Consider the following 23,403-nt stretch of genomic DNA (forward strand, 5'->3'; position numbering starts at 1 on the left):
GGGGGGGGGGGGGGGCTGTGCCGATGGCTACAGCTGGCCCAGAGCGGGCTAGTGCAATGTGAGAGGGGAGCAGTGCCTGGTGGGAGCACTGGGGGCCTCCAGCCAACGCCAACACCCCCATTCCCACCACTGGGCTGGGACACACCGCTGGAATTTCCACCCCGTGCTGCCTGACCCCTCTCTCGCTCCTCCTGCGTGTCACCACCGAGGGGGGGGCAGGGAGAACCCCTTTTAGAAGCAGCTCATCACGTCCAGGAGTTGCTGTCGAGAGTTGATGAACAAATGCTTTTTTTTTTTTCTGTTGTTGTTATTGTTGTTGGGTTTTTTTTTTCCATCACTGAAGTCTCCTGCCACTTGCATGGGGTTTGGAAGCATCACTACTGTCCTGAGCAGGGAGGCGGCCTGTGCAGAGGAAAGGTGTCTCCTAGGACTTGCCTTTTTTTCCTCTGGAGTCGTTGTCAAGTGAAGCGTAGCGGGATGAGATTACTCTTGTATATTATTATGTGTCTGTGAACTAACTACAGCTGTTACTGGAAGCTAATTTACTATAACAGGGGGGGGAAGAAGCAATACTACTGCGTCCTGGCACTCGAGCTCGATACTACGGTGTACAATTTGTACCTCCCTACACCTCTTTGCATGCATCTCGTTCACAAATGCTTACTTCCCATTTTCCTCTTTTTTTTTTTTTTTTAAATTGTTCTTTGTGTTTTTACTCCGAGACGTAAACTTTTAAACGCAGCTTGTTCTATGTTTAGTTTTTGTTCGTGGAAGGAATTGTTTAACTCATAACTGACAACCATACTTGTAATTACGACGTGATTGACTGATATTCCTGTACAAATGTTGCTTTTTTAAAATTAATACAGTGCTGATATGGATGGATTACATCCCAACTTAATTATGGCTGGTGTGGTTATTCCTAGATGGGTTTCCCTAAGACAAATCTCTGCAGGGCATAGAGAGGTTCCACAAAAGGTGGTGAACCAGGTCCTGCTGACAACTGGTAGACACCTGTACTGAAACCCCTGGTGCTGATGGTCACGAACAACTCGGAGGGGGAGCTACCACCTTCCAGGAGGAGGAATTTCAGGTGTAATGGCCCTGTAAAAGTTCTGCTTTGCAGATGGGGATGGACCAGGGCACATGGATAGGTTTCTATATCCCCGTTTTGTTTCTCTTCCTGCTCCACCAACCTCTCCCTCAAGGATTCAGGCTCTTCCTGCTCCTCAGGAAGGACCCCAGGCACGAACAACTCGGAGGGGGAGCTACCACCTTCCAGGAGGAGGAATTTCAGGTGTAATAGCCCTGTAAAGGTTCTGCTTTGCAGATGGGGATGGACCAGGGCACACGGATGGGTTTCTACATCCCTGTTTTGTTTCTGTTCCTGCTCCACCAACCTCTCCCTCAAGGATTCAGGCTCTTCCTGCTCCTCAGGAAGGACCCCAGGCACCGGCCTTCCTGCAGATCAGGGCACAAATCTTCCCTGTGCATCCTCCCCTTTCCCTGGGAAACCAGGCAGGGGCTTTTGGGGGGGGCAGCTGGAATCTGCTTTTGAAGCCGGGAGCTGAGTCAAGGGGAGGAGCGCGGTTGGAAGCGCTGTCACAGATCTGTGAGTCACCCGCAGGTGTCTGTGAGTGGAGAGACAGCAAAAGTAATAAAGGGAATTAAAAAAAACAAACCAAAACAACCCCAAAAGAAGTCCCCGTTAACTGCCAAGCTGGAGAAGCCCCTTAAATTTAAAAAAAAAAAAAAATCCAAAGGGATTCTGTTACCAAAAGAAGTCCCCGGTAACTGCCAAGCTGGAGAAGCCCCTTAAATTTAAAAAAAAAAAAAAAAATCCAAAGGGATTCTGTTTAACTCTTTATTTTCCATACATTAAATTTACTCAGATAAAAACATTCTAAAAATGTACAATTTTACTTTTAACAAAGTATAATAAAACATAAAAATCCCAATACCAGAATACTTGACATTTACAATTCAAAATCAAATTAGCTGAATATTAAATATTTACAAAACTATTTAAAATATTTATAAAGTTACATGCACAATTTGTAATACTAGAATTGACCGAAGTAAAAGAAATGGCTCAAATGGGAGCAGGAGTTTCCTTCATTCCTAGTGGAAAGTTCTGTCCAAGAGAAGCTGTTAAATCTGCACTTGAAAACACGCAGGATCTGCTTTTCTGCTTCGGTACCAACGCGGTTTTCTTGCTCACGTCAGAAAGAAATGTAAGAGAGCAAAGGGGTAGTTCCAAGGGTTGGTGACAGGAGATGGTGACAGGCAGGGGACGTCTCGGTGTCGAGACTCCCCAGAGTGCTCCGATTTCTGCCCAGGATTGCCCACATCCGTCTGATTTCAGAGCTGTTCCAGCCCACCCCGAATCATCCACAGCTCCCAGCGTCCGTGGCCTCCAGGGAACAAACACAGCCAACCCCTGCGTGGGGGTTTCAGAGGATGTCACTGTTATTTCGGGGAGGGGGCTCTGCTGAATGCCACAGATGGTGGGTCGTTTTTGAGTGCCTTCACCCTGAAAAGCTCGTCAGCCAGAAATAGCGTGAAACAGGATTTTTTGGGGTAACGGGAAAGGTCTAGTGCTAGACTGTTATTTTCAGAAGTCTGGCGTTTGATTTGCCAAGATGCAATGACCGTGGCGTGAAAAAGTTTCACAAAAAGTGGAGTGTGCCGTGTTATTTGAAGGAAGAAGGATTGTGGAACTCTCTGATCGATACCTCGCTCAAATGAGGCTTCCCTCTTCGCTCTCCCGCTGCTCAGCGTCGAGCCCGGCAGAATTTCTTAATGCTTAATTTGCAGATTTGCCAGGGTGAGGAGGAGTTTGCTGGAAATTCCATCCTATTTCGAGTGTTTCCGTCGCCGACCCCTCTGAGAGGGCACCGCGCGTCGCTCGCTCCCCTGAGGGACGGCTCATCGCTCCCTCCTCCCTGTCCCTGCTGGGGGGACGACTCGGGATTCCCTTCCCTCTCAGGCTTAAAAAAATCATTTCTATTCCACAGTGAAATCCATTTTGAGAACTAATTCTTTGTTATACTTTCAGGACAAAGCTAGGAATAAATAGCATTCTTTGAAATCTCCATCTTTCAACGTATAAAAATAGGTTTTAAGAACTGGTTCTTGCAGCCGGTGAAGCTGGAGCTACTATTCTAAAAGAAGCTGCCTTTTTTTTTTTGAGGGGGGGGGGTGGGGGGATAGATGGATTTGTGCCTTTTAAAAACAGAGTAAGGATTATTTTTATGGAACTAAAGTGCTCTGTTGGGACTTACCAGCTTTGGTGGCTCTGGGTGCGCAGCGGAGAGCGTTGAGGAGCAGATCTGGAGCCACGACTGGCCCGGGCTCAGGGAGGGCTCTGCCATCGCTGCCGGCTCAGCAACCACTTCCCTGTTACACTCAGGGTGCTTTATGGGGCTCAAAACTCGCCAAATTCAGACTTAACTCTTAAAACCAGACTTCACCATTTAAAAACGTTACCTTAAAAGCACACAGAAGCCACTCGAAGAAACATCAGCCTTAACTTTACACAAAGGAAACAATCCCAAAGCAAGCTCTGGAGAAAGGAATGGAACAGTTTGCTGGACACAAGTTCGGTTTTACAGTCCTTTTCTTACGGTTTCGACTCCCGTGATGAATATCAGACGAGACTGTGCCCAACCTTGGGCAGTAAAACAAAACACAACCCCTACAGAAATTATTCTTTTTTTTTTTGCTGTTGATTTTTGCTATTTTGAGAGGGTTTTGAACACTTGCAGGTGTGTCGAAATACAGTTTATTTAAATACAATTCAGTTTTAAAATCTTGTTTTAAAAAAGTGAAAAAAAAAAAAGAAACAAGAACAAAAAAGGTTAAGGTTTGGCTTTCAGCACATGTTCCAGGCCACTGGAGAGACCCTCCAAGCTGTGAAATCGTAAACATCGTCACTGAAAACTGCGCGTTTCCTTCGGCGTAATACAGTATGACAGACTGTTCCTACCATTGTCTCGAGCTCATTAAGGCAAAGTAAATTGCATTGTCAGTTTTCATCACTTTAGTGTTGTCGGTCTTGGTCGGAACAGGGGTAACCTCCTCTCACACACAGGCAGAGCCCTGTGTGCGATGCTGCGGGGGCGGCAGCCGGGCTGAGAATACACAAATCAGGATGGGTTGGTTGTTTTTTTTTTTTCATTGCATAGGAATAAAAATTAATCTTTTTTTTTTTAGTTTTAAAAAAACCCAAATGTTAGGCAAATTTAGCTTTTTGAGCTGCAGATCGCTCCCTGGAGCCAGCGGGGTGTCTGGTCACCTCGTGTCACCCTGCCTCCCCGGCGATGCTCCGTTCTCCTGTTGACCACCCACCACCTGAATGGTGGCACAGAGCATTTCTTTCCTATGACCGTGGTCCAGGGAGGTCTTGACTTGTTGAGCTACCACGTTTCCCCCTCCTTGGACATTCCATGGCCAAGGCCCATCTCCTCGGGGCAGCTCTGCACCGCTTCCAAACCTCCTCCTGGGGTACCACCGCCCTCACTCCCCCAGCGAGACTCAGCTGCGCCTCTACACGTCCTGCTCATCCTGGTGTGGTTTAAATTGGTGTAAGAAATACCTCCCAAGTGTAAACAAGGCTTCAGACTTTAAAGGTGTCTTCCAAATTACAATATGCAAATATGTCTCTGTCAGACGTTTTGAAGAGAAAGGCCTCACCCATTTAATGCCGTCAAATTCCTCGGGTGAGCCATGAGGATTAGTATCTTCTTTCAACCAGACAGGACCAAACTGTTTCAAATTAGCAGTTCAAGATTTGTTTGGCTTCCTCTCGAGTCCTAATTTAGATTTGTCACCCACAAATTATGTACGCTAAGTAGTTAACACCAAAGCTAGTCATCTACAATCTATTGCAACGAAGGAGGCTGACAAGAAATCCTTCAAAGTCTTGATAATAATGAAGTTTACTACCTTTTACATGTTTGACTTCTACCACTTCTGAATCCTGTAGCAAAAGCCTTGGGGTAGGAGTCAAAAGGTCGGGGTTTTTTTTTTATATAAAGTAAAGCAAAAGCTTACAAACTCTGCTGCCAGAGTTCTCTCTCTCTCTCTTTTTTTTTTTTTTTTTTTTTTAAGGATGGTTTAAAATTCATTTACAAAAGCAGAATAATAAGGTTTCTGTGAAAGAGACCTATATACAGTAACAGGACGTAAAGGTTGTTTTGTGTATTACAGGAAAATATCCTTGAAGCCTTTATGACTCTGGAGTCTCTGGGACTTGGACCCTTGGAAACTAAGTGTATTCCACTGCTGGGAACCCAGCACTGTCTAGTAATAAGTGAGACAATGAAGCACAAGTTGGTTTTCCAGAAGGAACCAAAACTGCCGTGTGTTCTTTTGGAAGGGAATGGAGAGACTGACGTTAAGATTTGTGTGGTGAAGTCACTTTTATCCTGCTGGTGCCAATTTGTAAAAGTTGGAACTTCCTTGCCTCTTGCACTGGTCTCAGAGTGACACTGTCTGCTCAAAGTGCAGAAAGCTCGAAGAGTTCTACATTCTTCTGTAGTGCAATCCTTTAAAAATCCCAGAGATTAGTGCCTGATCACTTTTGAAAAAAAGTAGAACATTTTACCTAGCCCAGGGGTGCCAAAGTCCTTCTGGCAAACGGCCACTCCTACCTTCAGCCTCCAGCTTCCACTTCACAACGTAGCTGCCCTGGAGTCAGACATTTCACCTTAGAAAAGTCCACGTTATGGCAACATTCTCCAGCCAAAAAAAAAAAAAAAAAAAAAAAAGGTTGGTGGTTGTATTTGGGACAGAAACTGCAGCTGGCCAGCCCCACCATCCATCCATCCAGGACGCATCGGTCCTACGACACGTGGTCAGAAGTTCCAACAACAAGATCCAAGCTTGAATTTGGCAATCAAAAATGGGTTTGATGCACCCCTAAGCTAGATTTTCTACCTAGTCTAATAAAGTAAAGCACCTTTGGATTAAAAAATACATTAAGCTTAACAGCAACTGGACGTCTCAGTTTTGTAGTTCGATCTCCTTATATCTCCATGGCTTACAGTATTTTTCTTGCCGGATGATAAAATATCAGTCTGTGGAGTCCAGACTTTCAGAAGGAGGAGCATATTTCAGCCTAAACGTACCTGGAGGAGAGGAAACAGAGGAATTAAACATCATCAACCTTTTCATGCCCATTACATTAAGACCAAAGAGACAGTGTCACTTCTTCCCCATTGACCACTATCAAAATATTAGCCACAGAAACTCCACTAATTAGTTAACATTTTAACACTGCTGTAAATCTCTGCCTCAAAACCAGTCACTTGTTAATTTCTAGTGGCCAAACACTTGAGACCTTGTCTGCACTGTATAGAAACATACACAGACACACACTATAGACAAGACACACTAGAAAATATAAGACCTTGGTGCTGTTTGCTTCGGTCAAAAACTTTTTAAGCCCACACCACATGCAAATTATCTCAATGCAATATGTCAATCAAAATGAAAAAATAATGACACTAGAAGGTGTTCTTGGTAACATAATGTTTCTTTCTGTTTTTTCCTGCCTGGATTTAAGGATTTCAGCTTTCTGCTGGAGAGGCCCATGCTGTGACCATGTCAAAATAAGTTCAGCAGCAAACGTGGGACCTTCAAGAGCATTTGAACAGTAGTTCTTACTATTTTGGGGAGGAAGGGAAAGGGGGAACAGAGATGTTCAGTTTGTAAACTTCCAGGGGAACTTGCAGTTATCCCCAAATATGAGCTGGATAACAAGGTATAAGCAGCAATAATTCCTCTGGGATCTGTCCGCTGAAGCTCCCTCCCTCTCTCCCCCCCGCAGCAGACTGGGGGCTGGCCTTCTCTCCTCCCCAGAAACCAGCAAAGACCCTCAGAGCACCCAGGTCTGACCCAGGACCACTAGGGCCCCATCCTCACGTTGGGGCACAAAAGTAAGTTTCATCTTCTGTTAATTATAGCTCAAACCTGCCAGCTTTCAAGAATAAGATTTTTTTTAAGGAGGTTGGAAAGAAAAAGCTACGTGATGGCCATCAGAGTCTGCAGGTCTCAGGTCCGTGGCCATTTCCCCGGGCTAAGGGCAACACTCTACGTGTCCCACGTCCCCCATCCGTCCCTCCGCCCGCCCTCACCTTGTCGATTGAAATCCATGGGAGGCTGTTTGCAGTCCTGAGCTCTGTGACCACTGGCCCCGCAGTTGTAGCAGGAGAGATTCCCATTTTTTTTGTGAGCGGCCCCGTTGCCGTTTCCCATCATCCCCTGTGCCTGATACACCCCCGCCGTCCCCGCCATAAAGTTCTGCATCGGAGGGACCGCAAAGGTGGACTGCCCGGTCATGACGGAGTCGGGAGCGATGCCGCTGTTGTAGGCGGTGTGGACCACGGGGAAGGTGGTGCTGCTGTTGTACTGCTGCGTGTTGATGTAGCCGTTGCTGCAGAGAGGGTTGAAGGGCAGGAAGGGGAAAGTAAACATGGAAGGTCCTGAAAAGGGGTGCTGGAAATAGTTAGCGTAGCTGACGGTCATGCCGCTGGAACCGCAGTTCCCACTGCAGCCGCAGGAGCTGCACACCATGCACCCCGGCGGCTGCGGCTGCTGCTGCTGCTGCTGCTGCTGTAGAAGTTGTTGTCGGCAACGGAGGAGAGCGTGGGGCTGGAGCTGGGCGCGGGGCAGCTGGGCAGGTTGGCCATGGTGGCAAAGGAGGTGGAGGGGTGGCTGCTGGAGGAGGCGGCGTTGCTGTTGGCGCAGAAGCTGCCTTGCATGGGCGCCACCGGCACGCTGCTCATTGCGGAAAAGGCAACTTTGGTGTTGGCTGTGTACAGAGCAGTCCGGGGGTTTATTATTGCAGGGGACACCGTTATTTGCATATTACTGGAGCAGGAAGTCTGTCCGGCGATGGCAGAATCAGTAGGAAGAGACGAAGACACCAGGAGTTTGATGGGTGGACGAGCCACGTGGAAGACTGTGCTGGATGTTACGGTGGCAGCAGTGCTCGTTTCTACTATTAATCCCGGCTGCTGAGCTGTTTTAATCACTCTGTCCAGAGTCGAGGCGTGTACGACTTTGGTTCGAGGACCAAAGTTGATGGTAGATGTGGGTGAGCTGTTCTCAGCAGCCCCCGACAGCACTTGCAAGGACTGGTGGGGAGAAGACGCAGACATTACATCCACCACGGTATTTCCAAAGCTCTTTTCCATTTTTATGCTGCCCCTAGGTCCAGGAGAAACTTTATTTCTTTCTTCTAAAGATAAAAGCGAATGCATAGACGATGAAAGTAGCTTCATGTCTGCATTGCCACGGTCTGATTTATGCACTGAATTTAGCATCCGAATGGGGGTGATGTGAGTGGAGGCCGCTGACATCATTTGCATTGGCAGCGCGTGGTGGCTGGACGGATTGGAGCCCGCGTCGTTCTGCACTGGTAAGACCTGAGCCGTGGGTCTGGCGGAGCTCGAAGTGAAATGATTGAGTAACATCACCGGCTTCTCCTTCTCTGAGCCGTCCAAGTGAATCTCCAAACCTAGGGAGAGAAGAACCTATAAATACAAACGCTTCACCAGACAAAGCTGGGAATATGGACACCCTTCTCGGGCATTTCTGCTTACGTCTCTCGTTCTCCTCGGCGCTGTCGGAGCTCTCCTCCCTCGTCTGGATCCCCATGGGGCTGGAAGAAGAGCTGGAGTACTCGGAAGAGCTGCCCTCCCGGGGCAGTGGGTGGGCTGGCTGATCCACGTCCACTCGCAGCTCTGCAGGTAAAGGGGGTGTGAGCAACCAGGGAACGCAAAAGAGCGGTAACACCTACTTGACAGGACATAATTACAACTGTTTGACCACACCACCTCTCAGTGATGGCTCAAGCTGTACAGAGATACACATTGGCAAAGAAGCAGGAGTTTGGAGGCGTAACTAGTCACTGACTAGTGCAGTTAGCCATTCCCATGGGAGCCATCAAGAGGAAACTACTTTTTATTACACTCTGTATAGAGAAAAATTGGATTTTTTGATTGCTCCCTATTAAGCCGATGGCATTTTGGAAGATAAAACTTATGCCAGGTTGGTGAAAAAGCAGTAAAAGAATGAGCTCACTCTTGTGCCAGGACATATTCAGCCCTGGGAGCACAGCAGGGTCCTCTGCTCCTCTCTCTCACCTGCAGCATGGTTGCCACGGATGCTCTGGATGGGTCCCACATGCGTCGTAGGAGGAACCCTGGCCACACCACTGCTGGTAACTGAAGAAGGTGTTGTGGGGTTTAGGCACCGTTTCTCCGATTTTTCTCTACAGGGTGATGGAAAAAGGTGATGAAGAAACAAGAACGGGCTGAAGCACAACAACAGACGAATCAATTTCTGAATGAAACTAAAGCAGACAAAGCCCAGGAAATAATCCACTAAAATGTTGTGCTAATTTCAAATGGAAACATTCTGAAATGACATCAATCTTGACCACAGCTTCTTGCCAGCAGTTACATTTGGACTATTTGCCATCTGATTACAACAATAACGCTCTTATTTGTACAAGGTAAAACATCACCAAATGGTGACTAAATTCCACCACATGTTACGTAAGTGTGTCCCAAACCCAGCCGTGCCCACCACAACCAAAGAGAAGCCAAATGCAGTCCAAAGCTTTCCTTTTGCAAACACCCTCTAGAAAAACTGAGACTGATGAAAAATACCATCAAGGAGCTTTGATAAATGGGCATGGATCTGGATTTTTTAATTGCTTTTTAAGTAACTGCAGTAGCTGCAGAGTAAACATTTCCATCTAAGTGGAGATATAAAAAACAGGACAATCTGTTGCGTCAGTTTCCCCAAAGGGCTATTCATATTACACAGAGCACTGTCCTCCTTTAAATCTCCTTCACCACCCAAAGCTGTGAGTTTCCTGAGACCAGGGTTACCTGCACCAGCCCTGACTTTCAGTGCCTTGTCCCCATACAAAGTCAGAAGCCCAGATCCTCCATGGGTGTCATCTGGCAACCCGCACCACAGTCCCGGCAGTCAGCAGGAGCCCGAGCAGCTGCTGCAGCCACAGCTGTCTTGGGTGACCGTGGGACACCCAAGGGGCTCTCAAAGTAGCTGTGCTCCATCTGCGCTGGCTGGAAGCCCAAAAAATTGTCAGGCCTTACGAAGAAAAAGCCCTGCTGGAGTCCTGACTTTCTGTGTGCAGCACCGGAGCTCACAAACTACAGCCCAGCGACTCGCTTGCCTGATTCCCTCCTACCCCATGGATCTCAGGTGGGTGGTAAGCCCAAAATCTGGATGGGCTTTGCACATCTGCTTTACAATCCCTTTTATATAAGTTTTTTAAAAAAACACCTTAGTGACAGTATGTATATTTTGTAAATTATTTAAAACCACAAACCCCACAGCCCAGCGACTCGCTTGCCTTATTCCCTCCTACCCCATGGATCTCAGGTGGGTGGTAAGCCCAAAATCTGGATGGGCTTTGCACATCTGCTTTACAATCCCTTTTATATAAGTTTTTTTTTAAAAAAAAACACCTTAGTGACAGTATGTATATTTTGTAAATTATTTAAAAAATGTCCCCTTCCTTAGAAGAGCTGTCAATGTGACAGGTGAAGACAGAAGACAGGCAGTTATGTTATAGCTGGGTTGACATATCCTTGTAAAAGGGACTTCACAAATTCTTCACACTTGGTTGTCCTCACCACAACCCCGACCAGGCAACAGTAAACCTCTAAGTGCTAAATATTATCTAGTCAGCCCTGCTTTCACCAGTGTTTCACAGTAACCAACACAAGGGCAGAGAAAGGGAGATAAGCATTACCCATATTTACAGGTGGGAATCCTGGTAGCTTTATGGTCTGGAAAGCAAAGACCACTGTAAAACTTGCATTAAATATCTTATGACCTTAAAAAGAGGTTTTTTCCCATCACTTACTTCTCCAACTCGAGCTGGGTCTTGAGCTTCTTCTTGGCTCCCATGGTGAGGGATTCAAACTTATTCAGATCTTCCTCAGTAAGACTCAGAAACTTGTAAAGAAAAATTGTGTACTTAGTTTTTATACCCTAAAACATTCTTATTTGTATTTCTGAAAAACAACTTTAGAGCTATTTTTTTAACAGATGTTAATTGAAAGAAACTTTCTACTCCAGTTTTACATTATAGAATCAATACATAATAAAAGTGTAGGGGACTGGCATGAAAGAAAGAACATTTGTAGATTAAATTTAATTAGGTGTGTGCTTATATTAACTATTAACAATAAAGATGAATTCGTGTACATACTAAAATAGAACTTTCTGTTATAAATGAATTTAAGGATATGTTTGTCTTAAAAAATCTCTCTAGTTTTCCTAGTTGTGTCATTTAACACAGAAATCAATGCGCATTCATCTCATCAGTTTAGTTGGAAAATGTACTCCAAATTGTAGAATAAAATATGGACATGGAATATGAAAATGAAATATATAAATTTGTAATATAATGTGATGAAAATTAAAGCCAGCAAAGTATACTGGCAAATACATGCTTTTTTAAAACACACTAGAATATGAACAGAACACACTAGAATATGCTACTTCATTCAAAAAACCCCACTATGCATTTTCCCCTCACGTAATGAAGAAAATCAAATCAGAAGACTCGGGTAACAGATTCTAATTAAATACATACAAAAATACTATAACCAGCACAAAACCATCCCAGTTTAGACCTGGCTCAACCTAAGCACTTAGTCCACTGGAGGGCGTTCAAGGCTAGAAGACAGTAAGAGGACATGATTTTACAGATGGAGCTGAGTAAATTCTATAGAAGTATCCTATTTAGATAAAATCCAGTACACGTAGGTACTATTTGTGACTCCTACTATGCACACACGTAAGCGATTGCTTTTCCATAAGAACTTCTGCAGAAAACAAAAACCTTGACATTCACTTGCAGGTACGTGCAAACACTAATGTTCTTGTCAGAAATCTCTGTGAATCTATTTTTTTCAAATAAGGATAACCAAATATTTTGGGAGAAAAAAAAAAAATCTAGAAGCAGAAATTTAAAAAACCAACAAATTTTTGTTCTCTATTGCACATGAAAGAGATGCAGGGAGCCAGCAGAGTTCTTGCAACGTTGTACAAGTTGGATCTCCAGGCATTTGGTGAAGGTTTCTGGCAGCTGTTGAACAGCCCAGGCCCCAGACACAGCACAGCTCGAAAATAGAAAGAAGGTTTTCATCAAAACCTTACTGCTTTAAGAGAGTGCAAACCTTCACAGCATTTGCCAAGAACTTCTGCAATTCTAAAGGCAGATGTTTGCAGCCTCTCTCTCTGCGCTAGAGAATATAAGGATAATTTAAAATCTGGCTCCCTTTCCTTAATTTACTGCCCTACCTTCTCCATGGTGAGCTGTTTGAAGACAGGATAGTATTTGTGCAACCGCAGTTTCCTGAGCCAGTCTAAGATCCCGTTTTGCTCCTGTGTCTGAGGGGTCTGTGGACTGGAAGACATTAACATGGGTGAAGAAGAGGTGTCCATCGGGGTGCGATAGGCCAGCGACGAGCCCGTGCCTCCGGCGTGGGAGCAGTGGGGTAGTGCAACGGGGGCAGCAGCCGAGTGCTGAACGTGGTTCTGAGAAGCCTGGATGCCAGCCACTCCACAGATAGGCCTGCAAAAACAGTAAGATTATGTGATTTATCACACTGAATCTGTATCACCCAGAGTTCACCTACTACAGCCATATATATAACCACCACTTCCAGGATTTCTGGTAAAACCTACACTGATTTGTACCTATGTGTTCAACAGCACACTAAAAACAGTGCAGTTGGGGGCAAATAGTAAGCTTTATCTTCAGCTTAAGCTGAATTTTCCTTCTATAATCACACATAATATATGTTCTACTACCTCTGTGATTAGAAAAAGGTTTAGGGAGAATGGGTGTGGTTCAGCTTTGCATTATTAAAAAGAAGCCCAAACATAATCCTGTGGATTTTATTATTTTTTTTTTATGTGGAAGTGGCAAAATAACCCACAATATTGGCTCCTTGGAGGGTTCTGTTTTTTGTTGGAGAAAATGAAAATCACCTCTTAAAAGAATGAATTCTGCATTTGTTAAATCCTAACAAAAGGCAAGAGAATTTCTTTCCTGCTTTTCCCTGGGCTGACTTGTACCTCCCTTAGAAGAAGTTTCCTTCCTCCCTCTGAAAGGAAACCCCTGCTTTATAAGGGAACATTCAAATATGCTGCAGAGAGAAAAACCCTTTCATGATGCTCTGGTCTCCCTTTGCCCACAAAGGATGGGGGTGACCAGATCTGGGCCTACAATTGGGATGATCATTATTCCTTTTAAGTATGTGATTGAGACCATTTTTACTCGGGCATTAAGCAGCAGATCACAGAGAAATCATCCATCACTGCTGAAGTGTTGATGCCAATTAGTAGTTACAGCTTTAAACAATTTGAAAAACGCTGCTTAGAACGGGTGTTCAGTGGTTTTACAACCAGCAGGAACACTGCAAATAGGTTCCCCTAAATTCTTCCCTGAACATACACATTTCTTAGGCCAAGAGAGCCACCACTGATTTCGTAACCGCCCAGAGATTCTGTGACAATCGCAGAGAGTTTGGTCCAATGGTTGTTACATTTTATATCCTTTACTTTTGAAGCTGAAGTTGAATTCTATCTTCTATTTCCAGTAATTATGTCCTGTTATAGTTTGCCTTGCAAACTGTCTGTTACTCAACTTTTGTTGTCTATGAGATCAACTCACTGCAAAACTTTTCTTCAAGCAATTACCCATACTGAGCTCTTGCAGTTATTATTATAAAATGTCATTTTTTAAAGCATTTAAAGAGTGAACAAATGGCAACACTATGAATGCTAGTACCTTACACCGATATCCTTACCATCTGTCTGTTTTGATCTGGGCAGATCACACACCAAGGCTAGAATTTCTTAAAATCTTCTCCAGATGAATATGAAAGTGTAGACTCAAGTAAATCCCCAAGGGGAGCCAGATAATTACCTACGTCATGGGTTTTTACAACTAATCAGAACAAGCATAAACAAAAGAAGTATTTCACCTTCCAGATGTTCCCAGCGTAGTTCCCACTTTATAAAGGGAAGGGTTGCCAGGATCTAAAAACAGGGAACAGAAGTTACAAATGGCATTAGTTTCTGAAGTGCACATCAGTAAAAAAAATTAAAAAAAAATCATTTATAAATTTCATTTAAACTTACTTGAACTCTGAAGTTGCTGTGAAGGAGATGAAGTGCTGAAGAACTTTCTGACGTGGTCATTTTTCACCACATGGGAAGGTAACGGTGCCAAATACCTGCATGTTCATCAAAAGTAAACAAACCCCCCCAATCTGTTATATCTGTTTTGCAGCTGCCTGTGCCATCACGACTGTAGACTGGACGATAAATTTTGAAATTGAACTTGAAATTTTGAAACTAAAACATAGAAGACCTTCCAAATCAATAACACCACGCAAATCTGATTCAAAGTAGATTTGAAACGCAGAGATATTCTTGTCCTTAATACTACTTAAACACGTGTTACCATTGGGTTGCTTTCACTTTGTTTAGTGTTTCAGTAAAGATGCGTATTTTAGGAACACTGAACATTTGTAAGGCAGAACATGTTCAAATATAAACTTGAAAATTTCCTTTCAAATTCATGAACCTGAAAACCATAAAAGATAGATATATCTGTTATTTAATTTTCTCCTCTTTGAGATAAACAGCAGATGCAGAGTCTGGCAGTGTAGGGAAAAAGGCTGTAAAACTTACGTCACATTTTCCCTGGGATTGCTGTGCCTCTTTTGGGTGAAAAAAATGGCAATTTCCTAAAACTTTGCAATATATAAAGTGCGTTCTATCAACATGACTAGACTTCTTGTTGTTATGCAAACTTGACTGCCTTCTGCCAAATCTGAAAAGGTATAAAAAGTTCTTTAAAAAAGAGAGCACATTGACCGTATCTATGTATTTGTCATTTCAAAAAAAAAGTCTTTTTGAGTAAAAAAATAATTCAGTTACACACACGCACGGATGTGCTTTCCACCTTGAAAAATCACAGCTCATTTCTAAATTTTTCAAAGCTTAATGGAACTGCTTCTTTCTCTGCTCCAAAGAGACAACCGTTGCTGTGTAAACGCAGATTGCTGCTCTATTAACCTAGATTTGTAGAGACTGTTGCTAACTCAACAGCAGCAACGTGCAGCCTCCCTCACCCTCCCTAATTCTCAGCGATGGGCTCTGATCCTCGAAGAGCAGAAGGAACCGTTTGAAACGTTAACGCCGTTTGCCATGAAAAATAATCCAGGCACGCACCTGCTGGCTCTGACTATGGAAAAACAATATCCACCAGGGCTCTGCCAACGGGGGACAAAAGCCTGTCTCCACTTAGGGAAAATAGATGTTGAGCTGAAGCTCTAATAAAAGTTAATTAGTATTTTAAAACGTCATTTAATACTTCACGTAAATACAGACAGTAGTAGGTGAAAATAATTCAAGTCCCTCAGATTTTCCTAGCAAAACTATTTCAGTATTTAGAAAGAGAATTGATGTGACCTGCCACAGATGATGACTTTTTAAATGGTGTTTGAGATTAGATAATGTTCAGGTGATTTGTGATGATGTGAGGAGGCTTCAAAAGGTCTAAGGCTTCAAAAATTTCCTAGCTGTTAATGGCTTTCAAAAATTTAATGGCTATACCGTATACATACATACCTACCTTTTTTAAATTAAAGCAAAATAAACACCACAGGAACCTAAAACAACAGGGACAGTAAAAAAAAAACCTCATCCCTCAGTAGAGAAGGATAATTATTCAGGCAGTTATTTTTTCCTGAGTTTCTGGCTGGTTTTTTTTAAAGCAGTTTTGGCTCTTTTTTGAGCCCAAACCAAGTTTCTGCAAAGCCAATGATCCTCTATTTGTTTTTTGAAGGAATGAGGAAATGTCAGTTCTCCAGGAAGCTTAATACAGAATATTATTACCATCTGTATTTCTGAAGAAAGAGTTCCTGAAAAATTCTTATGCACTGGAATTATCAGAACATCAAAAGCCAGCATACCTAAGGTCCGATTCCAGGTCCACGTGGTTCCGGTCTAAGTAAAATGAATCTGGACCAGCGAGGCAAGGAATGAATTTCTCCAAGTTTTCTTCTGGATACAGCTGAGATAGCTAAAGGCGGAGGATATTACAAGCAATAAGTGATAGGCCTTGTTACTCATATGAGATTCAAGGCACAGCAATTTAGAAAGCAAACATTTTATGAAATTCAATCTGTCTGTATTATCCCAGTACAGTTTGTAAAATGTTATTAAGTAAAATTACATACAGGGACAAAACATCACTCTGTTTTCGAAGTATTTTTCATTTTGCCGTTACCTTTGAAACAAATTCAGTCACTTCAGTGGAAGATTTGGTTACCAACGTCACTGAAGAATCAGACCACAGGACCTTAGGAAGTAAAAAGCATACAGTTCAGTAACTAATAGTCAGGGATTGAAGTCTGGTTCCAAAAGATCAATAATAGGTATCAAATATCCCCCACAGGCTGCGAGGAAGTTTGTAACGCGTGACATCAATAAGGAAAAACTTTTTTGGTGCACAAGTAACTATTACTCAGTCCTCCCTCGCTGCCCGGTTCTTGCTGTTATTATACTTAATGACTATTCTGAATGCTTAAAAAAGCACTTCATAGTTTACACAGCCACTGCACGCTGCAGACATCCAGTATTAAGAAACAGACTCCTAAGTAATGGAAATTTTTTATTCTTATTATTCTTGTTAAAGAAAACAGCTGGTTTGTAGAATCTGATGTGCAATACCAACAACACTCCGCAGCACAACAGTGCCTATTTATAATTAATAACTCCATATGCCACGCAAAGATGAAGATGGCAGCAAAATCATCCCGCTGCAAAAAAAAGGGCAAAACCTGAGAAAGGAAACCTGCAGTTCCTGCTCTAGCTACGGGCGTCAGGCTCCATCTTGTATGTGCCCTAGAAAAGGGAAAGAGCTCAGCATCTCTCCCCATACGCTTTCTGCATTAAGTCATGACATTCTTAGATACAGAGGCATTTATTGGTTGGTAGATGATTAGTTGAACTGAGCCAAAAAGTCAGGATTTCTTGGCAGGGAGAATATCAGCACGAGAACAGCCAATGATAAGTCCCTTCAGAGCAAAGATCTCTTTTTCAAGGCGCCTGAAAGCGTATGGATCTTCGGTGCTATAGGGGAAGAAACTGGGTTTACGTGTTTAAGAATCCGGAGGCCGTCTTCTCACATGACACCAGTTTCAATGACAACTGAAAACATACACAAAGTTTTTCCAGCCATCAGAAAGCTGCCAAAAAGACTGGTGAGAGGAGAGTATTTCAAAATATATTACATAATGGAGGAATTTCCTCTCTGCAGAGCTGTTACACAAAAAGTAAAGGGGGAAAAAAAAAAAAGAAAAGAAGAAAGAAAACTGTTTCTGGTTTTACAAAAGCCTGTGGGGTTTTTTTAAGTTCATGATAAATTAACACTTCTTTAAATTCACGAGAAATTTCAGAAAATATAGGAGAAGTTTCTCCTTCTTTCTCGTTTTGTAATAACCCAACATTTGTTACAACTTGGTGTAATTTTCAATACTTATAAAACAATAATGTGAACTGTAAACGCAGGGAACAATAGCATCGCCAAGCGATGCCGAAAACACTAAACTGCTCTGTCTATTGACCTTCTATTCCCAAGCTACGAAACAAAACATTTAATAGTTGGGTTTCTAACCCAGCAAACAGCAATTTATTAGCTCAGCTAAACTATGTGCTGTTCTTTCAGTTACAAGCTGTCAAGTGAAATACTGGTAAAAGTAATTTCTGGTATTTATAGAAAAATTTATAATAGGAAAAGATGTTTCACAAGATGTGACTGGAGTCTAGACAACTGCATACTTCAGGAAAATTTTTCAAACCCCTTGAAAAAATCCTTTCTAATATTGATGACATTTGGAACAATCACGGGATTCAGATAATTCAGAACATTATCCATTAATCAAGTCACGCAGAGATTAATGCTCCCAACATCACAAGAAGATGCTGAACTGAGGCTCGATCTTGAGTGGGAGTTTTAAAGAAAAACTTTTTTTGGGGGGTAAAAGCTGTAGATAATTGAAATTCTACTGTCCATGTTCTTTCGGGTTCTCCTTTTCTCACCAACTGTTTGGCTCTGTTGCCTCATTAAGCAAACCAAAGACATTTTCTGGGCTTTGCATTCTACATTTTGGAATACGTCGTTCCAGCTAGATGGGAGAAAAGCAGTTTGTCATTCTTCCTCGCCAGAGCCCAGACTCCAGGCTCCGCTATTAACAGAAGGTTTCACAGAATGAAGTCATCCCTCCACAGAAATTGTGTGCAATGACTGAACCTCCAAAAACTGAGTAAAAAACCGGGAAGGGGGGTGGTGGGGGGAAGCCACTTCTCCTACCAGCTTGTGGCTAACCATGCTCATTCCAAAGAAACTATTCTCACTTCCAGTTTGAATTTGTCTGGCTCCAATTTGCAGACAACGGTTCCTCTTGTGCCTTTTTCTGCAAGATGAACGCCCCCTTTTTCCATAAAATATTTTCTTCCCTTTGAAAATGCTTTTATATGATAGTCAAAGTCATCTTGCAGTCAAGTTCTTTAAGTCTCTCACTACATAGAATTATCCTCAAGGCTTGAATAATTTCCATAGTTATTTTCTGTACTCTTCAACACCACTTTTAAAACCAGTAAGGCCTGAACCATAGGCAGAGTCTCACACTCTCCTCAACACTGAATGCAAAGATGAATGACCTCTTTTCCCATACGTGTAGCACTGCCCTAAGAGCCTAAATTCTCTTCTTTGTCCAGATGAAGATTTAAATTCTTTCTAGCTTCTGCACTCCAGCCCATTGATATCCATTCTCTACGTGTGGCGTGGTATTTTCCCCTAAATATATACCTTGTCATAATCTTCTTGTGAAGATTTTTATTTTTTTATTATCCACAAATACTCATCAACAGCAATTTCTGACTACTTCCAAATCATTGATTAAAAAATGTGACTACCATCTATCCCCCAGGAGCTTCACTAGACCAGCTTCTTGGATCTAAAAATAAGGTTTGAAAATTTAACTCCTCCTTAAGTATCATCCTTCCCCTTCTTTCATAGAAAAAAAACCACAACCAAACAACAACCAATCACCAAAACTTACCTCAAAGGAATATTCAACATTTCTTTCATTTTTCTTGTGTGCCAGTCCCTTTAATTCCACTTTTTCAACACTCACTATGAAAAAACAGAGAGATAAGGAGAATGAGGAGGATATCCTCATGTGCATGCAATAGCAAGGACTCTTTGGTAGTGCCAGGACTTGCCTCGCTGGGTGGATGGGAAGGTTGGTACCACTGCTCTGTGACACACTCAATTCCAGCCTCAGCAAGGCTTCTTTTCAACCAGCACCCAAACCAACACACTCAATGCAAAGGTCTTTACCTCCTCGTGGCCTTATCGTACCGCTCATCGGCGTAATAACAGAACGCCGCACCCATACATGGATTTATCTTAATAACATCAAGAAGCAAATACCATCCCTCCGAGGGAAAACTGGAGCACAGAGAAACAAAGACGGGCAAAAAGTCCCCGTGTTTTCAGAGGTTGATTTTGCAAGTGGTTTGGTGTGGTTTTATTGCTGTGTTGACATCACGATTCCTCTTTGACTGCGCTTTCATGGAAAATTTCAGCCTCAATTACCGCAATTTGAGTAAAGTTGTCAGTAAAAACAGGATCTTACTGTGGAAAGGGTGGAATAACAGTACAGGTCACTGCTTCCATCCCCAAGTATGATACGCAGCCTTTAAAGACATGATCTTACGCATCAGATACTTGATATGTTACATTCTTGGAGACTCTTATTTCTCAATACACACAGATCAGAAATTCCACCACGCTAAACTTCACAGAGATTATTTTACTGACTTTCTATTTCTCTTGCAAGTTTCTCCTGCCTTTTGACTGCACACATGGGGATACACAGACAGAGTTTTTCTTATGAAAAGCCAATTTACATTGCCTTATAAATTCAAAAGCAATTATACTAAAACAAAGTCGCTACCGTTTTACCTCCAAGAGACAGGTGCTTGAAGGGATGTGTGCTGTGTATATTGAGTTTCTGCTCTGTGGTTCTAACAAGCGAAACCCAGAGCCCTACCACTTTGTTTCCAGGGGACTGCCATTTACAAGATGTTTACCTATTTTCAAGACTATTTGTACACTATATTACCTGCAAGACTCAAAGCTGTATTTATCATGTGTGACTTCCTCATAACACAACTGCCTGATAAAACAGTTTCAGTGCAAAAGTCACAGCGATGACATTACCCCAGGCAACTCCTTCCATCAGCCCCACAGCTCCCCATTCCCCGCAGGGAGACTTCAGCCAAAGCCACCCCGGTGCCTGTCTGGAGCTTGATCTTCCTCTACCTGAAAATAATTGTGACCTGAAATCTTTATTGTGGCCATCTCAGCTGCTTTAAAGACCTCCTCTCCGAGTCTTATTTATTTGCAGCTGAAATGTTTAGAACTGGCAAGTTTTAAATAGATCTACAGATGTTCACGCTGCTCTTTAAAATACAGAATCAACATTCATATGATCCTCTCAACCATCCCTTCTCCATGTAATTCCCAATTACAATAGCATAAATCCCTGAGCTTATGAATAATGTCTGTTCATTACTTACTACTTTTTTCTGCATATTATGCTTTTTGTAGAGACTCGCTCCTCTTAAAGTTTTCAGCAGATTCCTCTCATGCTTCTGAAATTATTTTACAGTACTACTGTGCTCTTACACCACAGGAATACATCTTCTGCACACCAGATATTCATGAGCTATCTAGACAGTATGTAGCACCATGAAGATTTAAACATGCACATGGTTCAGAGGTTTTCTTGCCATTTTAAGAAAAAAAATCTACCTCGGCACACTTTCTTTAAGAGAATTCAGGGCACCCTTAATTGTGATCACAGTTAAAATATACTGAATATTGATGGGAATTATATGTACTTCAGAATTATAATTAGAAAGAGCTTGTAAAGTGGATATTGAGAGGGGGTATCACCATACTGTCGGTGAAACAGCTGAGGGATGAGCAAACAACATGTAGACAGCCTAGTGCCAACTGCTGCAGCATCTGTTTGTGGAGCAGGACAAAGAAAGCCAGAAAGTCATAGCGAGTGTTCGTTCACATTTGTCCTTTATAGCAAATTTAGTCTGACTTTGCTGAAACCATTCTTACCATTGGCATTTCTACAGTATTCAAATGCCATCCCTTCTATCTAGTCATTACTCCTCTGCAGTAATTCGAGCAAAATAGGATTACCTATCAATAAAAAATAAAGCTATTTCTGTTTTACTACGTGGATTAATAACAAACTTTAAATCACCTCGTGGATTCTGTTGTGCTGACAGTTACACGACCTTTTCATGCTCAAGTTCTGAGCTGAACTTGTCTGGTCAATGTAACGTGCTGCAGTGAAATTATCCTCTGGAAAATGACTGCAATTAGCAAAGGTTGAATCATTAGGTAGATATTTCTGCACTGACTTGCAGTGATTCTAAACTCAACCTTGTAACATTAGCGTCTGTTGTAGAGCATGAAATATAGTTCTGTGCAGCAGAATATGCTTCTAGGGACAATTGACTGGATAATTTCTAATATTATACAAAGTGCCCCAGTAATTTTCTCCCCACTAGCTAATACTGTGAAAAATATCATTCATCCAAAAATTCTAGAGCTCTTGTTTCATTTGTCAAGTTGCACATGTTTGTTATGTGGCCTCTCACATACTCTTCGTATTATTTAGCTTGTGGTGGATGTTATTAAAATAGCCTCCCTAAACCTACCATGAAGCTTAACTTTATTCAGAGCAATCAATCACACAAAACTCAGGAAGAAAAAGGTGCCATCTACCCAGCAGGAGTGAGTGGATATTAAATTTGCTGTCTAACAAATTTTCAAGTAAAAAAAAAAGGAATTGTTTTTTACTATATTTACTCTCAATTGCTCAAAGAGCTGACTCTACCCAATATTGCTATAAATGATTCCACGACCAAAAAATAAAAAACCTTTATACGGAATTAAGGACACATGATACTGTTATCTCTTCAGGATGCTGAATTCAGCAAAACTCAGGCTTCCCAACCCAGGGGATTAAAAAAAAATAAAATTAGCATTACTAGTTGAGGAGTGAGTCAGAGCAAGTATATTTGTGGTACTTTAAAATCCGAGCTTTAGGTCCGGAACTAATAAATGGGAGCTCATCCACAAGATGCTCTCCACGTCAGGGGTTGTTGTTGTTGTCCATGGGGCAGACCCTAATCAGGGTAGCCTGGCAGGGAATCCTTGACAACACGAAATCACGGAGACGTACCCTTCCGTCTGCTCTTCTCCCCCAGACAGGCTGCTCAAAGCCTCATCCAACAAGGTAAAACGGATCCAGTGAGTTTGAAGATGTTTTAGTCAGTTCCATTTTCCTATTTTAGCCTGGAATTTTTACCCATTTGGCTGATATTAGTGCATTTGTCATCCGATCAGTTGAGTATTTCTATGAAGGCACAGACAACTCCTTCCCTCTCCTCCCAACCAGGTATTAAACCTCTGGTTTCCTTGATGCCAGCCACTGACCAGCCTCTCTCTTCTGAATGACCAGGATCTTGGACCTTCTCCTTCTAAAACATCAGCAGTTACATAAAGTGAAGGACCAATTGAAACGTTTTAGGCTTAGCTGGCCAAGGTCAGGGTAAAACATGCAATGGATGTGGGCAAAGCAGGAAAGACATCATTTTTGGAAGCCACCTTAATGTCCCATTGTAGGTGGTGTTTTTTATAACGCTCTTCTTTCAACTTCTGCATCAAGCCACTGTTAACCAGTAAAAGGACTAGAAAGATTAATGCCTCAATCCACACTGAGAATGTCTGCGTTCCTACTGAAAAAGTAACGAATTCAAGAAAGTCACATGTGTTGATTGAAGGCCCCTGTTAATAACATCCAGTATTTCAGCACTAACAGCAGCACTCTAGAATTAAATCAACCATCCATTCCACCAGTTGTACTGTGCAAATCAACATAATTTGTACCATTATGTTTTTCCTTTGATTTTATGAATACCTTTATACAGGGCTTTTCATTTTTCTTTCAGCAGCTTTCTTTACCAAAAGAAAACACACATGAGATTCTAAAGCTTCTTTTGTGCAACACTAGTCGAAAATTACAGGTAAAACTGCAAACCAGGGGCACAGCACGAGAGCTGAGGAACTGGGCTGAAGTGAATGACTACAAGAAAAAAATATTTATTTGCCACACGGTCTGAAGGAATAATTTCTAACTCCATACCTAGCAAGTTATTTCCCTTTTTATTGAG

The 23,403-nt window shown here is 42.4% G+C and overlaps 1 protein-coding gene across 1 annotated transcript in view; it reads right to left on the reverse strand.

Moving 5' to 3' along the window:
- Positions 1–1,860: 1,860 nt before the first annotated feature.
- The window catches only part of ZCCHC14 (zinc finger, CCHC domain containing 14), a 55,297-nt gene continuing 33,754 nt past the window's right edge, over positions 1,861–23,403 (reverse strand). The window contains 12 exon segments of the mRNA XM_014942494.1: positions 1,861–6,131; positions 7,140–7,589; positions 7,592–8,524; positions 8,610–8,750; positions 9,153–9,280; positions 10,910–11,001; positions 12,355–12,628; positions 14,046–14,100; positions 14,203–14,297; positions 16,044–16,153; positions 16,361–16,432; positions 19,197–19,270. Of these exon segments, the coding sequence (XP_014797980.1) occupies positions 6,076–6,131; positions 7,140–7,589; positions 7,592–8,524; positions 8,610–8,750; positions 9,153–9,280; positions 10,910–11,001; positions 12,355–12,628; positions 14,046–14,100; positions 14,203–14,297; positions 16,044–16,153; positions 16,361–16,432; positions 19,197–19,270 (2,480 nt within the window). The 3' untranslated portion in view covers positions 1,861–6,075.

Source organism: Calidris pugnax, unplaced genomic scaffold (assembly GCF_001431845.1).
Source record: "Calidris pugnax isolate Ruff unplaced genomic scaffold, ASM143184v1 scaffold28, whole genome shotgun sequence".
NCBI lineage: Eukaryota > Metazoa > Chordata > Aves > Charadriiformes > Scolopacidae > Calidris > Calidris pugnax.